This window comes from Macaca nemestrina, chromosome 5, assembly GCF_043159975.1.
Source record: "Macaca nemestrina isolate mMacNem1 chromosome 5, mMacNem.hap1, whole genome shotgun sequence".
Lineage (NCBI taxonomy): Eukaryota > Metazoa > Chordata > Mammalia > Primates > Cercopithecidae > Macaca > Macaca nemestrina.
The window spans coordinates 13,993,053-14,014,069 of NC_092129.1; the positions used below are offsets into that span (position 1 = coordinate 13,993,053).

General features: G+C 44.8%; 1 protein-coding gene and 1 non-coding gene across 2 annotated transcripts in view; one reads left to right on the forward strand and one right to left on the reverse strand.

The window, feature by feature from the left end:
- The window catches only part of CCDC162P (coiled-coil domain containing 162), a 165,154-nt gene that overhangs the window by 101,237 nt on the left and 42,900 nt on the right, over positions 1–21,017 (forward strand). The window contains 6 exon segments of the mRNA XM_011758899.3: positions 4,993–5,107; positions 6,177–6,342; positions 10,866–11,004; positions 15,999–16,152; positions 18,015–18,110; positions 19,555–19,707. Coding sequence (XP_011757201.3) covers positions 4,993–5,107; positions 6,177–6,342; positions 10,866–11,004; positions 15,999–16,152; positions 18,015–18,110; positions 19,555–19,707 — 823 coding nt within the window.
- On the reverse strand, positions 2,081–2,182 carry LOC112428530 (small nucleolar RNA U13). The gene has a single exon (XR_003020514.1). It is a non-coding gene; the product is annotated as a small nucleolar RNA U13 (small nucleolar RNA).

The window sequence follows — 21,017 nt, forward strand, 5'->3', positions numbered from 1 at the left end:
TTACAGGCATGCACCACCATGCCTGGCTAATTTTTTTTTTAATTTTTAGTAGAAACAGGGTTTCACCATGTTAGCCAGGCTGGTCTCGAACTCCTGACCTCAGATGATGCACCTGCCTCAGCCTCCCAAGGTGCTGGGACTACAGGTGTGAGGTACCATGCCCGGCCCCAATAGTGTTAATTTAAGGAATTTCGATTGGCCAGGTGTGGTGACTCATGCCTGTAATCTCAACACGTTGGGAGGCCAAGGCAGGTGGATCACCTGAGGTCAGGAGTTCGAGACCAGCCTGGTCAACATGGTGAAACTCTGTCTCTACTAAAAATGCAAAATTAGCTGGGCGTGGTTGTGGGCACCTGTAATCCCAGCTGCCGAGATCATGCCACTGCACTGCAGCCTGGGTGACAGAGCAAAACTTGCCTTAAAAAAAAAAAGAGAGAAAAGAAAAGAAAGAAAGAAAGAAAAAAGAGAGTCGGATTAAGTAGAGCAAACCCAGCTGTGAGGCAAGGACCCCGTCAAGTAATCATGCAGTGCTTTTGTTTGGGTTCTCAGAGCAAGTCTTCCTCATCCTTCCCACTTTCTCCTGACCTCCCTGTAAACCTGAACTACCAGATACCTCAATTTTCTTCAAGGCCAGAGTGTTCTTAATGTTGCTAAATTGGTTGAGGAAATGGGTTGAGCCACTCTTGCTCTGCATGTTTTCCTCAGGGTGCTCTTCAGGCAGTTCAGCAGCCCATTACCTAGGCCAGTTACATTTCAAGATGTGTCCTCCAAAGAAGCCCATGCTCACTGTGGTTGTAACTCAGGTCGAATGTTTTGTCCACTTGCCAGGCATCCGGGAAGGGGTTGGGGGGCACACAGAGCCTCTTGTACCTCACGCACACCTACTCGAACTGGATCTGGCTTCCGTTTCCCTGTGTCACACGTAGATCCTGCACCGCGCTGTCCAATTTACTGACTTCGCAAAGATGTCCGGTTCCGGCAGTGGGTTGCTGTGGGAGCCCACCAGAATCCAGGTGAAACTGGCCTGGGTGCGCCTCCTGGAGGCGGAGAGGTGGTAGGAATTGTTGGTGGTGAAACAGCCCCTGCACAAAGTGTCTCTCCGCCTTGGCCCGGCTCCCCACCGGTGCACTGCTCCTCCAGATCTTCCTCTTCGTCCTTGGGCAGGTGAAGGAAGCCGGTGCCCAGCGCGGCCATCAGCATCATGGGCGCCAGCAGGACGATCCAGTGGTGCGCGTCCACCTGCCACCCTGGCCACTGGAAGAAGAGCGGTGCCTCCAGGCAGTCAGTGTGGCAGTGGCGCCTGCAGACCGCATCCCTGGGGTTTCCACCTCTGGCAGAAGAGCGTCGTCCCCTCCAACGCCGGGGATGGCTACAGCCCCTGCCCCTGCCCCATCGACGGTCGCCGCTCCGAGGGCTGCCCTGAAGCCCCGCCCGGCAGCGATTCCGGTTCCTGATCCGACTCCGGGACCTCCCCGGCCCCGAACCTTGTGGCGTCAAGCTACGCTCTGTCTGGGACCCCTGCGGCCTCTTGGAGCCTGGCCCCGGCTTCCCCTCTGACTCGGACCCAGGTTTCGGCTCTGACCCCGGCCAGACCCCTGTCTTGTTGCCCAGTCCCGCTTCCTGGGCGGCGACTCAGTCTCGGAGTCCAGCTGCGCCACGACCTTAGAGGAGCGGAAGCCTATTTCCGGGAAGCACAGGCGGCGCTCTCACTCGGCACAGCGGGTGAAGCAGCAGCTGCCGGCGGAGCTGCCACCTCTGCCCTACCCAACGGCTTCCTGGAGAAATTCTAGGGGAGCCTGTGTGAGTGCCCCTGGAGCGCAGGCGGCGTGGGGAGCACGTGGTTGGCCCCGTTGCCCAACTAATCTGAAATGTATTGGTGGCGTGCCTGGCCTCTCAGGAGGTTCAGCAAATACAACGAACACTTCTTCAAGGCCATCAAATGCGTGCCTGTCCTAGGAGACTTGCAATGTATTGGGAGAATTTGGGTGTTTCTCCCCCCAACACGTAAACGGCTCAGAAATTCCACGTGTCCTGAGCTACAGATTTTACCTTTCTTGGAGTTCACCCAGTAGCAGTTTGAGGTCAGACAGGTAGTGTGATGACGTTGTACCAAGGTTCGAGAGTAGCACATCTCACACACGTGTGAACACCCAATTGTCAGGCTCATGAACTACAAAAGAATTCTAAAGTCTTTTAAATAAACTTCCACTCCTGCTCTGAAAAAACAAACAAACAAACAAACAAACAAAGGCTAAAATGGTAAATTTTGTGTTATGTATATTTTGCCACAATTTTTTTAATGGAGGGGAAAAGATGATGATGTCATTAGGACAAAGAGATGTGGAGGGAGATGAGAAATCACAGCTCAGAAGCCTCAGCTGTGTCCACCAGCCTCTCAACAAGGCTCAGGTGCTTCTTGTTGGGCATCCTCTGCACTATGGTACACTTCCATTAGCCATGCTGCTACCACAGTGTCATGGTTCCCAGCTGCCTCTGGAAGGTAAGAGCATGGAGGGCAGAGGATGTCTTCATTTTGTATCCCCGGTGTGCACCTCTGACTTTGACACTGGTTGAAAGGGAGGGTGTATGTGTATTAGGGGTGAGGGTTGGGGAAATAGGCCATCAGGAAGGAGAGGGAGTTCCAGCAGTGGCCTTTAATTTGATCATGAAATAGCAGACCGTGTCATCATCTGCTGGCAGGAATTTGGTATGGGGGCCTTAAAGAAGGCTTGGAATCATGAAACAAGAAAATGGGCACTAGAGCTGATCAAAGGAAAGGAAAGGAAAGGAAAGGAAAAGGATTGTTCCAGGGTGACATAGCTCAGGCTGGAAACCATTTCCATCAGTATAATTAGCAGTGTGATTTCCTCCAGCTGTGCTCAGCGGCATGCCGTCAGAAACAGCAAGCTGAGCAGTTGGGAGGACCCAGAACTGGGGCTTTGATAGGTAGATGGGTTGTGAGTGCAAAGCAGCAGAGAATTGAAGGTACTGGGGAGAGAGTGCTTCGTGTGCTTGACTGTGAGATCCAGTCTGGGTAGGGAAGGGAGTGAGGTCAGAAAGGAGCTGACAGATGGAAAGGGAGACCAGAGGACTGGATGATGTCAAGGAACCTATTTTGGAATAAAGGAAGGGAAGTTTAGTGAGAGTGGATGACTCAGAAAACTGTAGGAATAAAATATGGGACTGGGAAAGTTAAGACTTTGGAGGTGATATGGTTTCAGAGGATAATAAAGTCTTGGGTGTGGCCCAGAAGTGGTTAGCTGAAGGGGAATGAAAGGGGACAGTGTTGAACAGGTTGGGGAACTGCCAGGCCAGATAATTGGCAGGCCATCCACAAGGGGCAGGGCAAGTCTCCTTGTGGGGCTGAGAACCAGGCTATGCTTCATGTACTGAGCACCTAAAGCTTTCTGCAGTCATCTCTGCTCTTCTCAGACGATGGCTGCTCACTGCAGGCAGGACTGGAAATGGCAGGAAATAACAGGTAAGAAGTAAAGGATAGCACTTGGTAGAGGGCCCAGTGGCTCCAGGGACACATGTGCTTCTCAGAGGCTAAGGAAGGAGATGCAGACCCTGCAACTTTTTAGTTTTGATATTCATTGTTACCTCTAGGCAGGAATGAGCATGGTGAACTGAATAATAGAGATGAGACTGGATTACGCTGGCTTTGGTCTGTTTCAGGACAGGAATTGTTTGACTTTGTGGTTGCTAAAAGACAGGCAATTCTCCAAACTAAGACCATACTTTATTCCTGAGCTGAGAATTAACTGATTAAAATCCTGAGACTTATGTTTATTGTAGCACTATTCACAACAACCAAGATATGGAATCAACCTAATAACCCACAAATCAGTCACTTGCAGCAGCACGGATGCACCAAGGATTTTCCATCAGAAAAAACAAGGCATTGATTGATGTAAAATTCAGGATGGAGGTTCATCTGGGGGCCACCAGGGAAGTGCATATCAGGCTTCAACATTCCTTTTCTCAGGCCAGGTGGTGGGTACCTGGGCTTGTGTGAATCCTTAAACCAGACATATATGGACAATACGTTTATATATAAACCTGCAACAAAGAGCCGACTAAACGAAGAGATGACTAACCTTATTAAGAAATAATAAGGTATTTGGAGGAGGAGGAGAAAGGAGGAAAAGAACACCAGAAGCTGGAGAACCTGGCAAGAAATGTGGTGGCAAGGCAAGAGAAACAGAGCCTGGTTTTGGAGCCCAGATTCTACAGCTGGACAGATAGATGTGCATTTGAATTCTCTCTTTTTTTCTGAGACGGACTCTCACTCTGTCGCCCAGGCCGGAGTGCAGTGGTGCGATCTCTGCTCACTGCAAGCTCCACCTCCCAGGTTCAGGTTCATGCTGTTCTCCTGCCTCAGCCTCCCAAGTAGCTGGGACTACAGGTGCCCGCCGCTGCGCCTGGCTAATTTTTTGTATTTTTAGTAGAGATGGGGTTGCACCATGTTAGTCAGGATGGTCTCGATCTCCTGACCTCATGATCCACCTCCTCGGCCTCCCAAAGAGATGTGCATTTGAATTCTAACTTCATCTTTTAGGAGCTGGGTAGATCTCCATAACTTCTCAGGGCATCAATTTCCTCAGCTGTGAAAGAGGAACAAAAATAGATCCATCCTGAGGTTGCCAGATGAATTAAGTGACATAAAATATGTACCACCTAGTGTGGTGCTGGCCATCTAATTCATGGCCTTCCTGTCTTTTCTTACCACGCCTTTCCCTCCCTCCATCCCCACTCCTTCCCCCACGCAGCTCTGGCTAAAATCAGCCTAACTGCTCTTCTTCCTGTTGAGTTATTTATGAACTGGCCACCTGGGAGCGACATGAAAAGGGCTGCTGCCCTGGGGTGTGGATGCTGGGCCTGTGGTGACAGGCCTGTGTGACAGAGGGCGGTGATCCAACAGGGTCATTCATGACGCCTCTTGTTTAGAGGGAAATGCGTGCTATGGATCCTTTTTTCTAACACTTGCAGATTTCAGCCCCGGCCACGATGTTTGCTGTCAGCGGATGGAAAAGTCTTCCTCAATTTATGGTTCATACCCCATTCTTCTGAAGTGCTGATTATGTTCAAAACTCTGCCAGAAAAGGTTTGTATTTTTTTGTATGTGTGCCAGAATGGAAACTGGCTGGGTTTTGTCTCACAGTTAAACATATCAATTCCAGAGAACATGCCTTGTTTTATTCAGACATCTAACTACAGAAATCTTTTTCACAGAAGCCTTTTCTGCTTTATCATAATTTGTCTTGGGCCTCACTATGCTATGATTTATCTCTCTCACTGGTCACTAATGAACCCTAATTCAAGCCTCTGACATTTCTTATTAATCTTCAGTTTCCTTCCAACCCTTCCAAAAACCCCGCTGATGCTCTGAAGCTAATGAGAGGTTGAGATCACACTTGTAACTCAGGGTTAGTGTTTTCTGAGGGGTTCTGTGTACCTCACTTACTGATCAAGGGTAATGTTGGTAACAATTTTTTAAAAAAGAAAACATAGAAACACATAAAACATAAGTATTTGATAAAGAAATAAATTGCAATGTTGAAAATGGCATTTGGGGAATATTCTGATTTTTCTTAGTAAGTGAAACCCTGTTTAGCAAACTTGGTTTCTTACCCCTACTTTCATTGAAGAAGTTTCAGATTTTTATTTTTAAAAATATGGAAATACTACCTTCTGCAGTTAGATCATAATTTTTCACTTTTCCTCCACTTGGACATTGATATATAAGATCCACGGTTTAATTTTCAGTCATGTGTTGGTTTAAACAATGTTGATAAGTATCTATACCTTGCTTACAGGTATTTCCTCAAGATAATGTTGTCTGAATATGAGTCCCTTCTATGAATTGATTTGTGACCCTTGTAATTCATTGATGGCCATACAAACATTTTGATGTGTTCATGGCCTTCAGTGACTTTAAACAAAGAAACATGTTGCTTTAACCCCTCATAGGCGCTCCATTGTCCAAGGGCATGTAACCGTGGTTCATGAATAGGTTTATTGTTCCTTTTCTGATATTATCCTGTATATACTGTGCCAATGTTTATTGAAATATTCTTGTTTAAAGATATCGTCCCCATTCAGTGTTCATATGTCTTTATATGCCTCTTAGAAACATCCTAAAATGTATTTCCTTGTATTGATTTTATCCACAGGCAGCTTTTAAAGCCTTAAAGCGAACTTTACAGCTGATAGCTCCTCTGCATGATATCGTGGCCTACCTTGTCAGTTTTGCTAAGCTTGGCAATTGTGCAGCATGTTTTGAATTTCCTCTAAGTCCCAACCCTTTGAGAGGAGACTGGGGAGGAACTGAGGGCATTGGTGAGTGATTAAAGGTGATTCAAATCACCTTCAGTATTCACTGGAAGTTCTATGAAGCTCTTAATACTCGGAAAGACAGAACTACAATATACTCTCATAAATGACAGCAATCAGAAGGGCAAAGGAAGAGTCCGAACTGTCTTATAGACCGTCTCCACACTGCACAGCTATCTGCTTGATTCCGCATTCACGGGCTATACCACAAAGTGCACCAAGTCAGGAGTCGGGAGGCCTGGGTCTTACTCTGCCTCTGCCACTTGGTTACTGAAAGCTGGGTACTTTACTCTCTGGGTCTCTGCTTGTCCATCTATAAAATGCGGTGATAGTATCTGTCTCATACAGATGTTCTGTGGATTGAAATTTATGTCAAAATTCTAGGATATATAAGCCCCCATTAAATATTAGTTTTCTTTTGTTCCCATTTCCTTCCTGGCCTTCATAAACTCACATGGCAAGGTCAGAGCCAATCACTCCCTATTAAGAAGCTTGTAAACAGCCCTTGGTTAGCTATCAATGACCTAAAAGTCTTTGTGGTAAGAATGATTGAGGCTTTAGTTTTATATGCCCAGTGCTCATCAGCACAGGTTATATTATAAGATAAACACATGAGGTGAATTAAAAACACTGAAATGTTTACTAAGCTATGTTTATCAGAATCAGGGAAAGTAATCTTGCCTTAATAATGTGACTACCATCCAAATAATGTCACTGGTCATGTAAATATCAATTAATAGCAAAATACTATAGGGGATTTAAAAGAACAAGAAGAGCCTAAGAAATGAGGCAACATGCCTGTTTAAACCTAATGCTCTTAAAACAAATGTCAGAGAATCTGAGGATATTCCCCTGTGGCTGGTTGGTGCATAAAGGAAACACATTTGTAGGAGACCTTGGAGCTGGTGGCAGGTATATTTGCATTGTGCTAAGGAACACTGAAGGGCTCTGTAAACATTTAGATGTGGACATAGGGAAGGGCATGCATGCTGATCTGGGAGGAGGATCATGCCTGTGTCTAGGAGCAGCAGGATAAAGACAGAGTGGTAATGGTGCCACCTCAGCAGAAGGCACAGAATTGTTGCAGAGTAATGAGCTGTCAGAGTGACTCACAAGTCTTCAACATAAGCATCCGATTAGAGAAGCTCCAAGCACTCTTAGGTCCTTTCCTTTTACTAGTTTGGGGACTGTTGTAAGTGGGGCTTACTCAGAAAATAAGCTAAGACACTCTTAGCGGGGCTGTTGGATGTCGGGAGGGTGTGGGGGCTGAGCTTTAGCTAAGGCACAGGAAGAAGGAGTGTGGCCAAGAGAAATGTCCTGCCTGCCCTTGAGATGGGGAGGCAGTTGTTACATGGAAATGAGATAGAAACCGAGAGAGCCAGAGCCATATTTCCTGGTGAAGTCACTACACAGGCAGTCCTATAGCAGCTGGGAGTAAAGGGTGCCCCCGGGCAAAACCTCCCCAGATCAGGGAGGTGATCTAGGGGATCACCTTCCCAGACTGGAGAGGAGCGGACTTGGATCAGTGTAGAAAATAGGAGGGACAGTCCTAGCAACATAAGAAAAGGACACTGGCAAAAGCAGCAGGCAGAACTGCACGTGGCCAGTCCGGAGAAGTGAACCTGCCCATGAACGAACCCATGAGTATGGCTCCGAGGAATCACGGGAAATGAGGCCCAAGTTGAGGACCTGGAATTCAGGAAGAAGGGAATTGTTTTCTTGCCATTTCTGCACTGTGAACCCAGAAACCATTGAGATATGTGGGGCCCAGGCTTTCTGAAGCATGCGGAGAGGCATGCATTGTCATGTTGCACATTTGTGCTCCAGGGAGAATGTACAGTTTTACATGCTCTGCTTTGCTCAAAATAAAGAGCAAACTTAAAAAAAAAAAAAAAAAAAATCCCCTCCAAGATAATCATCTTTTTAAAAAGACTAGGCTGCTTAGTTCTTGGCCTGTTTCCCAGAGGAGGCAAGAAGAACTAAGGGGAAAGATGAAATGAGAGTCTGTTCCTTTAAGCCATCTCAGAACAATTTAGAGTTAGTTCTAAATTGTTAGTTCTAATTGTTAGTTCAAATTACTTTTGTGGACTTATACGCTTTAAAGTATTTTTAAAACAAATCTTGAGGGAAATTCAAGATTTCAGCTTTTGGTCCTCCCCTTGACTGAAGAAAACAGCTCTTAGATACTGTGGACCAGCTCTGTGGATGCAGCCAAATTCTCTTCTTCCCCGAAAGCCAGTAACTCCCTTTGAAGTCCCCCGTGAAGCAGAGGATGTAATCAGAATGTGAACGTTTACATTGTGACTTCCTTTGTAAAGGATAAGTAGGCCAGTTAAAGCCCAAATACTTCACACTGAACTCAGGGAAACCAGGAATGAAGTGTACGATCTCTGAGTCTTCATGCAGAGACGGGGCCACTGTGACTCCTCTCTCTCCCCCTCTCTCTGGCTGTCTGTCTGTCTGTCTTCCCTGATTTCCCAAACGGGACCTTCCTGGGAAAGGCTTGAGCAAAGGCTCCTTTCCTGATGTCTCCTGGCACAGGGTTCACCCCAGCCTCACCACCATCGCTGCCTGCAGCAACCCTCCGCCCTGTCCCCACCGCCTGGCCGCCTGTCCTGCCACCTCCCCTCCCACCAAGCCTCTTGACTCCATAAAGGAAGGAAAGTCGGAATGAGGATTTAAAGATCAGTAAAATAACAAAGGAAAGGCAGTCCTGCCTCCACATCTGTATTTTAATGATAATACTACATATCAACAGACAACAATTTTGCTGGGAAGCGATCACATGCCAAGTGCACAACCAGTAGTATATAAACGATGGAAATGACAGAAAAAAAAATCACCTGTAAGCCAGCCACTCTAACAAGTGAAATAATTTTATTTATCTTTACTCCCTTCTAGCCCCTGCCCAAATATATTCCATATTTATATTTTACAGAGCTTTAACCACAGGGTATGTGTAATTTTATATTCTCCTTTTTTCATTGTCATTGCAGAGGATTAGGAAATTTTCCTCTGGTTACAGCATAGCCTGATATTGCTTGTAGACCGAACACACTAGGCCTTGAACAAATGAGGCTCCCTGACCACCTCTCCTCCCTCCAATCACCACAAAAGTTCTTGTACAATTCGTTCTAATATGACTCTTCTTCTGGTGAACTCTTCAGCCCAGTAGGACTATCAGATTTAGAGGAGTCATAAAAAGTTTGCTGATTGGACTCAATTATTTGGGGCTGGAAACAAAAATAAAACAAATTTTGTATTGTATAAAACAGCAAATGGATATGAAATCTGGACTGCTCATCTGTTCTTAAAGCCAAGAGCACATATTACATATGTTAGCAACCATTCTCAGCCCTGGATCTGCCTGATCAAGCTCTCATGGACAGCTTCCCCCTCCCACAACTCTCTGCTTTCTCACTCAGTAGATGCTGGAGCCCAGTACTGGGCTAGGGAGGAAAGAAGGCTGCTTGCATGTGGACCAGCTGTCAAGATAGAGCATCTCCAGAAATGCCCTGTGGGCTTCCTGTCTCACTCCTGCCTTGGACTGTATCCGTTTTCACAATCCTTCTTCTAATAACAGAGATGTCCTCTCAGGGTAGAAAACTATCACTATGTTCACAGGGATATTTCAGACCAGCTGACATTCTGGTAGCCGTGTAAGTGTGAGCCCAAGCATGTTCCCCAAGGGCTCATCACTTTCCACTGTGCTATCCTGTTCTGACTAGCTCCTTCTCTATGCCAATAACTAGGATATATATACCTAGATGCTAGGATGGTCATCCAGACTCAGGCTGGGTTCCACATCCTGGCACTGAGTGCCCTACAAGGCCCCTAAGTTAAATTTTCACCCAAAATGAATATGAATCTATGTATACATAGCCTACTCTTACAGTAAGGATCTAAGAAATAAAGCAAATATGGATCCTCCACATTTGCTCCTAAAATGACTAGAATCTCCTAGAAGGATATGTATGCATATGTATACACATATGTGTATGTATACATATGTTGCATATCTTTATATATACATATATGCACATGTGCTTTTTACTTGCTTTAGATGGTCTTGAATCTTCTTTAATCCGTGAGCCAGTGACAGGCAGGGCTGATTTGGATATAGCATGGCAATAAGAGATGAGTGCTGATTCATAATCTCTGATCTCTTCAAGTACCTAACAGATATACTGAGGACTAGATTTTCCTATTCCTTGTCATTTCTCCTTTTTGTTCTATTTCAAGACCATAGCCTTATAAATTTTAAAACTTTCTTTCCTGGCCTGTTCTTATTGTACTGAAAAGCAAAGCAAATTTTTATCTTCCTGAGGAAGAAAGGAGACATAAATCAGACCTTTAATTCTAGAGCATAAGGCTTTGCTGGTCTTGCAAAACATATAATTAGTATACCCACAAACAAAACACGGGAAGTCTGATTAGGTGATAAGTATGGAACAAAATGTTGGTTTACTGGTTTAGCTATAGTAGCCTGTATTTCACATTGTCAGACTAAAATATTGTCCATCTTCTAGGGTCTGAGCTTCAAGAGCTGCAGAACATGATTGACAGCCTCCAGAGCCCCCAAGACCCTACCCGGGTGGCCCAGGCACTTCTCCTCCGAAGGGAGGTTATGATTTTGCAGTTTGACGCTGCAGTGAGGCATCTCATCCGGTAAGGGCTGGAGCACTCATCCCGTCTAGGAAATTCTGCTGTGGAGGTGTTTGCTGAGTGACCATCTAGGGAGGCCACTCTTGGCAAGGTTAGATAATGAGCTTAAAATAGTCACGGGCACAAGCAGATCCAGAACGCCATGGCTACCAAACATGACCTGTCACAAAGGCTGTCTGTGAGAATCTGTTCTTATTGGCGAATAACAATCTTGATTTTAGCAAATGTAATTTCAGAACAGTTCATATAATGATTGCTGCTCTCAATGTACACGGGGGTTCTGCTGGGAATAACATTTTTATACTTCTAAAGATGATTATTTCTAGGGTTTTTTTTTTCAACGTTTGTTTACCTTTCAAAAAGACAGAAGTTTTACTGAACTTCTCAAGCTAACAGAATTGGCTACCAGCGTTAAATTTATAAATAAATCAATCTACCTCTAGCCTTGTAGGTACCATTGTATTAAGTACTCCACATGCAAAAGAAATGTTTTATTTGGGTAATTAATCACGATGCTGATGGGAAAATTAGCTTGGATTAAGATTCATAATGTTTCCAGTATAAATAAGTTTTGTATGAGAGGGAAAGAGGGTTAGCCCTGAAGATCTCTGCTGACTTTTTAATTGTCAAAATTAACTTCTTTAGGTTAGTTCCCCATGTGAGTATTTAGCCACTGAGAGGGCCTCCGAGGGCCGTGCTCTTACCTGTAGGTTGCAGTTGCTTTCCACTGCACTTGCAGGCATCCATGGAGAACGAAAAGGTGGGGGTTGCACTGAACTGTCTTGTTCTTTTTCTACTGTCAATCTTCTTTACTCTGACATCAGAGGACTCTTGGATTTAGAATGTAAATTCAGCAGGACAAAAATCAGGCTAATTTGTTTTCTTTATATTGACAGATAGCTTCCTGAGCTGTAGCTTAGTCAAGCAGGTAAGATGTAAAGCCTCAGACAATTGTCAGGATGGCCATTTGTTAGTCCTCTGGGCTCTGAAAGCCCAAGGTCAGAATTTGCAAGGATTTCACATACTGGTGAAGAAACAGAAATATCCCCCAGAAGTCCTTTTTGGATTTCAGCTACGAAGGATTCCGTTTGGTACTGCTCTCCCAGGGAAACCACTCTGCTTCCAGGAAACCCCCTGGAATCGCTTTGCCGGGGCTTTCTTTGTCCTCACACTCCTTCTGCAGGAATGGAGATTGTGTCCTATTTCTGGTTTTATATGTTTTTCTGTGACCCTCTGGAGAGAATCACCCAGACGGTTCACCCCACTGTGTCCTCCACTGGTTACATTTCCCCAGCCTTTTCTCTTCAGAGCTGTTCAGGTTGTGTGTGTTTGGAATTATACAGCTAGTAAGTGGCAGACCAGATTTAGAACCTAGGTGTGTTTCACTCCAAAACCCAAGAGCTATTATGGAGACCAAGTGGCAGCGTGGACAGAGAAGAGGATGCTGAAGAGAAGGCAAGATCATCTTGGGTACTGGCTATGTGCATGCTTCTAGGCACAAAACATTTCACTCTGCCCCTCTCAACCCCCCTCTACTAGCCAAAGGGTTGATGGAAATTGGTAGCTGTCCCCCAATGGGTTGGATCACACTGACCAGGGCCCAGCATTCATCTCTGGACATGTCCACCAACTTGCAGGAGTTATTGATTAGCCAATTCAAGAAATGCCCGAGGATTAAGCTTATCTTTAATGCCAGGTGAATTAATCATGTGCATTGAAGGTAAACACTTGGGTGACAAAGCAGTTCTATCCAATCTCATCTATTTAAGTCAGGAGTTGGCAAACTACTGCTGGAGGTCTCTGCCGATTTTTGTATGGCCTGTGCACTAAGGATGGCCTTCCTATCTTTAAATGGTTGGAGAAAAAAATGTATAGAAGAATAGTATGTCTCTGCCGATTTTTGTATGGCCTGTGGGCTAAGGATGGCCTTCCTATCTTTAAATGGATGGAAAAAAAAATGTATAGAAGAATAGTATTTTGTGACCCATGAAAATGATATGGAGTTCATATTTCCACGTCCATAAATGAAACATTGTTCGAACACAGTCATGCCCATTCACCTAGGGATTGTCACCCCTTTCACACTACAACCCCAGAGCTGAACAGTTGCCACAGAGTCTGTAGGGTCTGCAAAGATGAAAACATTTACTGTCTGGTCCTTTACGAAAAAGTTTAGTTTTTCACCCCCTGATTTAAAGAATAGAATTCCTTTGCACTTTAGGTTTGGAAGGAAGCAAAGTCCCTCAAAGGTACTCTATAGCACAGTGTAAAATATATCACATGAAAAGTGCCTCTAGTCTGAATGGATTGTTGATGTTCAGGGTGATTAGGGTAAAAAGGAGAAAGCTGAGGGGATACCTTGGCGATACAACCCTTCCTGCAGCAAGCCTGCCTTAGGAGTACATCAAGGAATTTCTAAAGAAAGCAATCCAGCCTCTCATTCCTTGAATGTTTGTTGGTTTTCTCTTCATTTTTGTTTCTGAGACAGAGTCTCACTCTGTCTCCCAGGCTGGAATGCAGTGGCATGACCTCAGCTCACTGCAACCTCTGCCTCCCAGGTTTAAGTGACTCTCGTGCCTCAGCCTCCCGAGTTGCTGGGATTACAGATGTTTACAACCACACCCAGCTAATTTTTGCATTTTTCGTAGAGACAGGGTTTCACCATGTCGGCCAGGCTAGTGTCGAACTCCTGACCTCAAGAGATCTGAGTGCTGGGAGTATAGGTGTGAGCCACTGCACCTGGCGTTCTGTTCATTTTTGAATGTATTTTTATTTTCGTGATCACCTACTTAACTCTCTCTAAACATGCAGCTATTTAAGTGTGCTTTGACAGCTGGGTGTGGTGGCTCACTCCTTTCATCCCAGCACTTTGGGAGGCCTATGTGGGAGGATCCCCTGAGCCCAGGAATTTGAGACTGTTGTGAGCTATGGTTGCGCTGCTGCACTCCAGCCTGGGCAACAGGGATCCTGTCTCTAAAAACAAAAAGAAATAAAAATTTAAAAATAAAGTGTGCTTTGGGTTGTCTGGGGATTCCTGGGAGACACATAGGAGCCTGGGCCCTCACATGAGCAGTGCTGAACGAGGCCACGGCCCTCGTTTTTGGCATCTGAGAAGCAAAGAGCTTTTGCCTGGCCTCCTCCGGGCCACTTTGCAGGTTTCATTAAGTTCTTACCTGGAGGAAAACTCTAGCATGTGCCCTGTGAGTTCCCTGTGGTTCAAAATAGCTTTTACTGATGGCAAGAAGATTAAACTTTCTAATGCCACATTACTGAATCACACTTGGAGTTTAAAATTGATCCATTTGAGATTTAAAATCAGTTAATGCAAGATTCTCCCTCTTCCCCTTTGTTTTAATCACCTCCTCTTCACTTGCTGGAGAGGGAAGGGTCCTGCCCTAGGGTCATGGGGATGGCCAAACACCCGACCCTGGACAGATGGGGTGAATGACAGATGGGGCGGGTGGTAATTTATTACTCACAGACACAATCCAGACGAAGAGGACACTGTCCCCCCATACAGGGCCACTTGGGAACAGAGTGAACAGGCAAGGGCTGTGGGAGGCAGGTTTTGTCATATCAGGAGAGAGTGATGTTCCGTGCTTCACACAGGAAGGGGTGATTGATTTGAATAATGCTGTGGTCTGGCAGGGAACTGAAACTGCTACTCAAGGATAAGCAGGAATTGCACCTGGTTCCTTTGATAAGGAGGGTCGTTAAACCTGGAGACCTTATCTGTGGGAACAGAGTGGGGAGTGGGGGACCTTGTGGCTAAGCTATTTGAGGCCTCCTGGTTTTGCCAGAAGTCAAGGCAGCACAAATTTTGGACCTTAAGTTTAGGCCTCACACAACACTCTTCTCATTCTACCGTCCTCTCGGAGGTGATCTAAGTTTCTGTCAGTGCTTTCAAATCTTCCTGGCAGCTGGGAAGACACAGCCACTTCCCTTATCTCTGCGGTGGGTGAGCTGGCTCACCCCAGGCCTCTTCTGTTCCTCTGGATACCCGCGTGTGAGGGTCCTTCTCCCCACTTCGAGGGGCTGCTAGTCTTCCTGGGAGGCCACCTCACAGAGAATCCAAGCAAAAGGACCTTCTGCTCTGGGATACCCTCCTCCAACTTATCCAGAGGCATCCACTAGAACTCAGCTCTAGTAGTCTTTCCTTGTTTAACTCTTATTTCCTTTTAGGCAAGAAAAACCATTCTAATTTATCATGCATACTTCCTTCTCTCTGACTTATGGTATAAATTTCATGCTCCAGTCTTCAGGGTTTGTGGTTCTTGGTATACAAAGCCAAGTTTTGTTTAAAACCAAACAAGAACTTTTCTCCCCCAAACCCCAAGGAGGCTTAAAACTTTAAATTTAGTTTTTATAAAGAAGTGTTGTCTCAGCTTTTGGTCTTAAAATAATTCATTCAATAAACAATTGATAGCTTTTTTCTAGAGCTACAGCTGCACTATTCAGTAGCCACATGTGGCTATTTAATTTAATTAAAATTATTATTAATTTAAATGAAAGAAAATTAAAAATTTGGGCTGGTCTGAGTGCAGTCGTGTTTACAACTAATTGATTACAACCAGTTACAGATCGCTTTATTCTTTCTCCACTCACACTGCTTCGCTTGACTAGCCTTTAAAAAAAGAAAAAGAAGAAAAAGAAAATTAAAAATTCATTCCCTCAGTCACAGTAGTCACATTTCAAGTGTACAACTGCCACACGTGGCCAGAGGCTACTCTATTGGATAGTGCAAATTTAGGACATTTCCACCATTGCAGACTGTTCTGCTAGACAGTGCTAGTCGAGAGTATGCCAACCCTCCCCATGAGGGCTATGAACTGTGAAAGTCAAGGGTAATGGGCACGGGGGTTGATGTGGCTGAAGAAGGAACCTGTTAATGTCTCGAAATGTTTTCTTGCTTCCGTAACTTTGAGGAAAGTTTTGAACTTTAGAAATGTAAGTAACTGCTTTTAATGAAATGCCCCCCTGACCCCATGTTTTGGTAGAAGAACGTTTTTGGCAGCTGGAAATGTTCCTGCCTACCAGTCTGTCACAGACGGCATGTGCCATGGGCTACCAGCACTGAGCAACTGTCTCAGGAAGAGCATTTTTGCCTCGCAGCTCAGCCTGCCCCAGCCACTGGATCCACGGAGCCTCCAGGTGTGTTTCTGACGTATTTTTATACTGTAAATGGTGTGCTGTGTGTAGGGAATTTAGGCTGTTTGTTTCCATTTGGTTTAGATTCTGCAGGGGCTTTCAAGACTTTAATGCCCTCTGTCTTCACTGACTCAGCTTCACTTGCACAGTGGAACAGTCTGGGCCCCAGGGCCAGCTGTGATTCCCAGTCAGGGTCTTGGCCTCCAAACCCTCAACAGGCTGATCGGGGCAACAGCTTGTCTGTTCACAGTTGATAGCAAAACAAACACTTAATCTTCTCCATGTAATAAATAGTCATGATAGCAATTGCAATGCATAAATGAAGTCAGCAGCTGGGTTTTCAATAGCCCTGGTTATAGCCCCTGTTGTTGAAGGCAAGCCTGGCAACTATTGTTGCTCCTAGGCAGGAACAATATTACCCACCTTCTACAACCAAAGAGTTCAAGATTCAGGAAGGCCAGAGATCGGACTATTCCAGAGTCATGGCAGCACTAGGTTGCAAGCTGTATTAGTTACTTATTGCTGCATAATGATTTACCCTAAAGTTTGGCAGATTAAAGTAATAGACATTCATTATCTCACATAGTTTCTGAGGATCAGGAATCTGGGAGCAGCTTAGGTGGGCAGTTCTGGCTCAGGGTCTCTCATGAGTCAAGATGTTGGCCAGGGCTGTAATCATCTCAAGGCTTGACTGGAGGACAACCTGCCTCCAAGCCCACTCCTATGGCTGCTGGTGGGCACCAGAAGATCCACTTCCAGGCTTATCCACATATGCTTCTCCACCGAGCTTCCTTGCAACACAGTAGATGGCTTCCCCCAGCACAAACAGTCCAAGAGAGAACCCAAGATGGAAGTCACAGTGTTTTTATTACCAGATTTCAGAAGTGACTCTCATCACTTCTGTCATATTCTTTTCACTGGAAGTGAGTCACTAAGTCCAGCACACATTCAAGTAGGGGGGATGGTGCAGAATTAAGCTCCACCTCTTTACAGGAGGAGTATCAAGGAACTAGTGGATATCTCTTTCAAACTACCTCACAATCCCTGGTCTTTCGACTCCAAAATTTCCAACTTAATATTCTGATCTTATAGTGCTAAGCCAAGGGACACCAACATTTCTACCTGCAGTGGCTGCAAGACAGTGACTTTGGCCCCAAGCCTTGGCCCTCATTTAGACCCAGAAGACAGGGCTGGACCGTGACCACTGGATCTGCTCTTGCTACCTTTGGGTGTTGCCTGGGATTAGGTGGATACAAGAGTCCTGGCTTCTTGCTGTCAGAATCAACTGCAACTCCAGGACTTGACTAAAACCAGAACCAGGTCTGGAAGTGTAGAATGGGGTCAGATAGGCAGGCTCACTGGTTCCAGGGCTGCACACGGTATCACAAGGGACAGAGGATGCCTTAGCTATTGGTTAGTGATACGGAGGAGACAGAGACTCACATGTAATAATTTGTGGCGCTGGTCTTGAGTTGTTACCTAGAACTGGAGCACAATAGTGATGAAGGACAACTTTTTAAGGTTCCTGATATTGAGAGCATTTGAGTAAATTTATTTTTATTGATTTTAAATGTGTCCCATTGGTGTTATACTGCTCTGGAACTTCTGAACACTGGTGCTGATTAATTACACTGAAATCTTAAGTACTCTTCTGTGTTTCACCATCTGCTGAGAAAACTATTTAAAAAATAGATTATTACTCTCTCCTGTATCACTAGGAAGTTTCAAGAAATACTTCCATGTAATAAATAAGTCATCCAAAATTGTTTTGGGGTGCAGACACAGATATCCTATTCATATACAGATATCTATTAATTTTGAACACAAAGTACAGCATTATCATGTTTATTATTTTGTTCTCTTAGGCATTTGAGCTGTTTCCTTGGAGAGCATTTCTGGAAGATGGAGGACTATTCCCAGCTATGAGTAGCAGCCCAGACACCCTAGAATATAATATGCAGGTAGGATAGGTCTTCTCCATTGTTACAGAGAGAACTTCTCGAGTGCAGACTGCAAAGATGGTTGCCATTGGGTCCACAGGTCAGATCCTCCTACTCTCACCCATGATGAAAAATGTGTGAGATAAGCAGGGTGTTTGATTTTGAAGCTGTAAACCTGGGACCACGAGGTGAGTCACATTTTCTTATGATAGAAGAGAAGCATGCTCTCAACTGGCGTGGGCCTGGGTTGTAGACTCAACTGCAGTTCTCGTAACAGTAGTGATCTGGGAGAATGGCCAATCATCTCCAGTCATGGGCTGGGCCTCCTAGAGAAACTCCCAGGCTGGAGGCTCAGAGATGTGTGACTCCTGACCTGTCCATAAATAGTGGTGGGAAGGGAACTTTTTAAAGCAGGACTCGTCGGGAGAATTTCTTTTCATTGTTTTCTTTTCCGCCGTTAACTTCTTTTAAATTGTTAGATTCTTTTCATTATTAAATGTTTTCCCCTGATTATTTAAGTAAATATTGTTTTTATTTAAAAAATAGAAAGCATAGAAAAGTATTAAGAACAACATGAAAATCAACCATAAATACGCTTCAAAACCATATGGAGGTGGCGGAGTGGGTGGATGGGATGGGACTGGCCATGGGTTAATGGTTCTTGGGGCTGTGTGATAGGAACTTTTCTGTTTGATTTCTATATATTCAAAATTATCCATAAGTAGAACAGGTTTTTTAAGTAAAATAGTAAAAATGGCCTTAAAAAATTTACCGTATGGCTGGGTGTGACTCACACCTGTAATCCCAGCACTTTGGGAGGCCAAGGTGGGCAGATCACTTGAGCTCAGGAGTTCAAGACTGGCCTGGGCAACAAGGTGAAAGCCTGTCTCTACTGAAAATACAAAAATTATCTGGGTGTGATGGCACACGCCTATAGTCCCAGCTACTCAGGAGGCTGAAGCATGAGAATCACTTGAACCCAGGAGATAGATGGAGGTTGCAGTGAGCTGAGATCGTACCACTGCACTCCAGCCTGGTGACAGTGTGAGACTCTTAAAAAATAAAATAAAATAAAATAAAATAAAATGGTAAAATAAAATTAAAAATCAACCATCATCCCACAACTAAGAGACAATTACAGTTCACATTTTATTTCCCTGGTATTTTCTCTCTGCGTATGTGTGTTTATATCTGTACTTTTAAGGAAAAATTGATATCACACTATACATTCACCATGTCAGATCTGCTGTAAGGGCTGGAAACTTGGCATTTTCATACAGAGCCAAAAGTTTGATGTGCTCAAAGAAAACTTTAAGTTAGAAATGTTACTCTGGTTTTTATGAATTTTCTAGCAGTTGAGAGGATGGGTTCTTGTAAATACAGTTACTCCTAGTTTTCTTCCTAAAAACCATATGTAAAATATATATATATGGTCTTCAAATGGAAGGTTTTTTTGTTTTTTTAGCTGTGCCTCTGTGGGTTGAGTGACCGTGACCACAAGGTGGCTCATGGAGAACTGGTGGGTGTGCAACTGCTACTGGAAGATGTTCTGAGTAGCTATCATGTGACCATGGAGGCCCCCCCAAGACAGCAAGCCACACTGGGCAAAAATGCACAGGTATTCTTGGGGAATCGTTTCCATATTGACCAGTACTGTATTGGGCTGAAGGACTTCTCTGCTGGGGAGATGGTCCAGGGAGCCACATGTTCCCATAGCGCCTCTCAGTAGGTCCCAGGACTGTGCCAACACCACCTGGGAGCAACAGTGGAGCAGGGGTAGCCACTGCAAAGCATTTTCTAAGTTCCATGATTATGGTCTATCCAACTATTTTAATTTTTAAAATGGGACAAAAGTTGTAGGAGGTCTATTGAAACAAATGAAACAAAAACACCAACTGAATGCTTTCTTTGTGAGTCACACATCTAGGACTGGAGTTGGAAGGGCCAGAGGGGTCTGATAGAAGCCCCAGGTGGACATCTCAGGCCTGGGCTCTTGTCCTCACACTCAACTACTGGCCTATGGCCTCCTGGGCAGGCACTGCCTCCTCTGGGTTTATCACTCTGAAGCTCTAAGGTGCAAGAGCCACTAGCCCTCCTAGTATCATGACTTTAAACAATTTTGCATGTATCTGGGAACTAGGCAGAGACATGTTTGGATGCCAGACAAACTAGCTGGTGCCCCCACTTGAAGACCTTTTCTGTCTGAGCCAAACTTTCTGAGCAATGCCTAAATCTGTCATCTTCATTTTCTTACCTTCCTGCTACTCCTTGCAGCACTACAGTCTGTCTTCCCAATCTTGCTACTGAAACGTGTCTCATCAAGAGGTGGTCCTTGTCACTAAATCCCCTGGGTACTTTCAGTCACCTTCCTACCTAACCCCTTGGCAGCATTTGACAGAGTCCTTCTCAAAGCCTTTCTGCCCTTGGCTTCCACAGCATGAGTCTCTCCTACCTTTCCTCTGACATTGCTGAGCCCTCCTTCTCAGACCCTTCTGTAGGGTCCTCTACCTCTGCCAACCCTAAAATGTTTTTTATAATCTATCCCACCACTGCTACCAGGGCCACATTTTGACTTCCACAGGCCCTAACACTTTTACCTTTGTGGGCTCCTCCCTCCGCCATGAAAAACCTTTAAAAGTTATATTTTAACATTGTGCTAGTACAAAGAAAAAGATATTAAAATCATATATTAAGGCATTTTCTTTAGCCTAAAAGGTCTTTTTTTCTGATTAAAAAAAAATAAGGCATTTTGTGAGCCCTAGGCACTGTGCCTCCTCTGCCCAAGCCATTAAGTCAGCCCTGAATGCTACTAATACCACTACTATTATTGCCTACAAGTTGAGGTCTGTTCAGATTGCTTTTGATGTATTCATTTATTTAGTCCCCACAATAATTCCATGAGATAGGTTGTTTCATTGTTCTCATTTT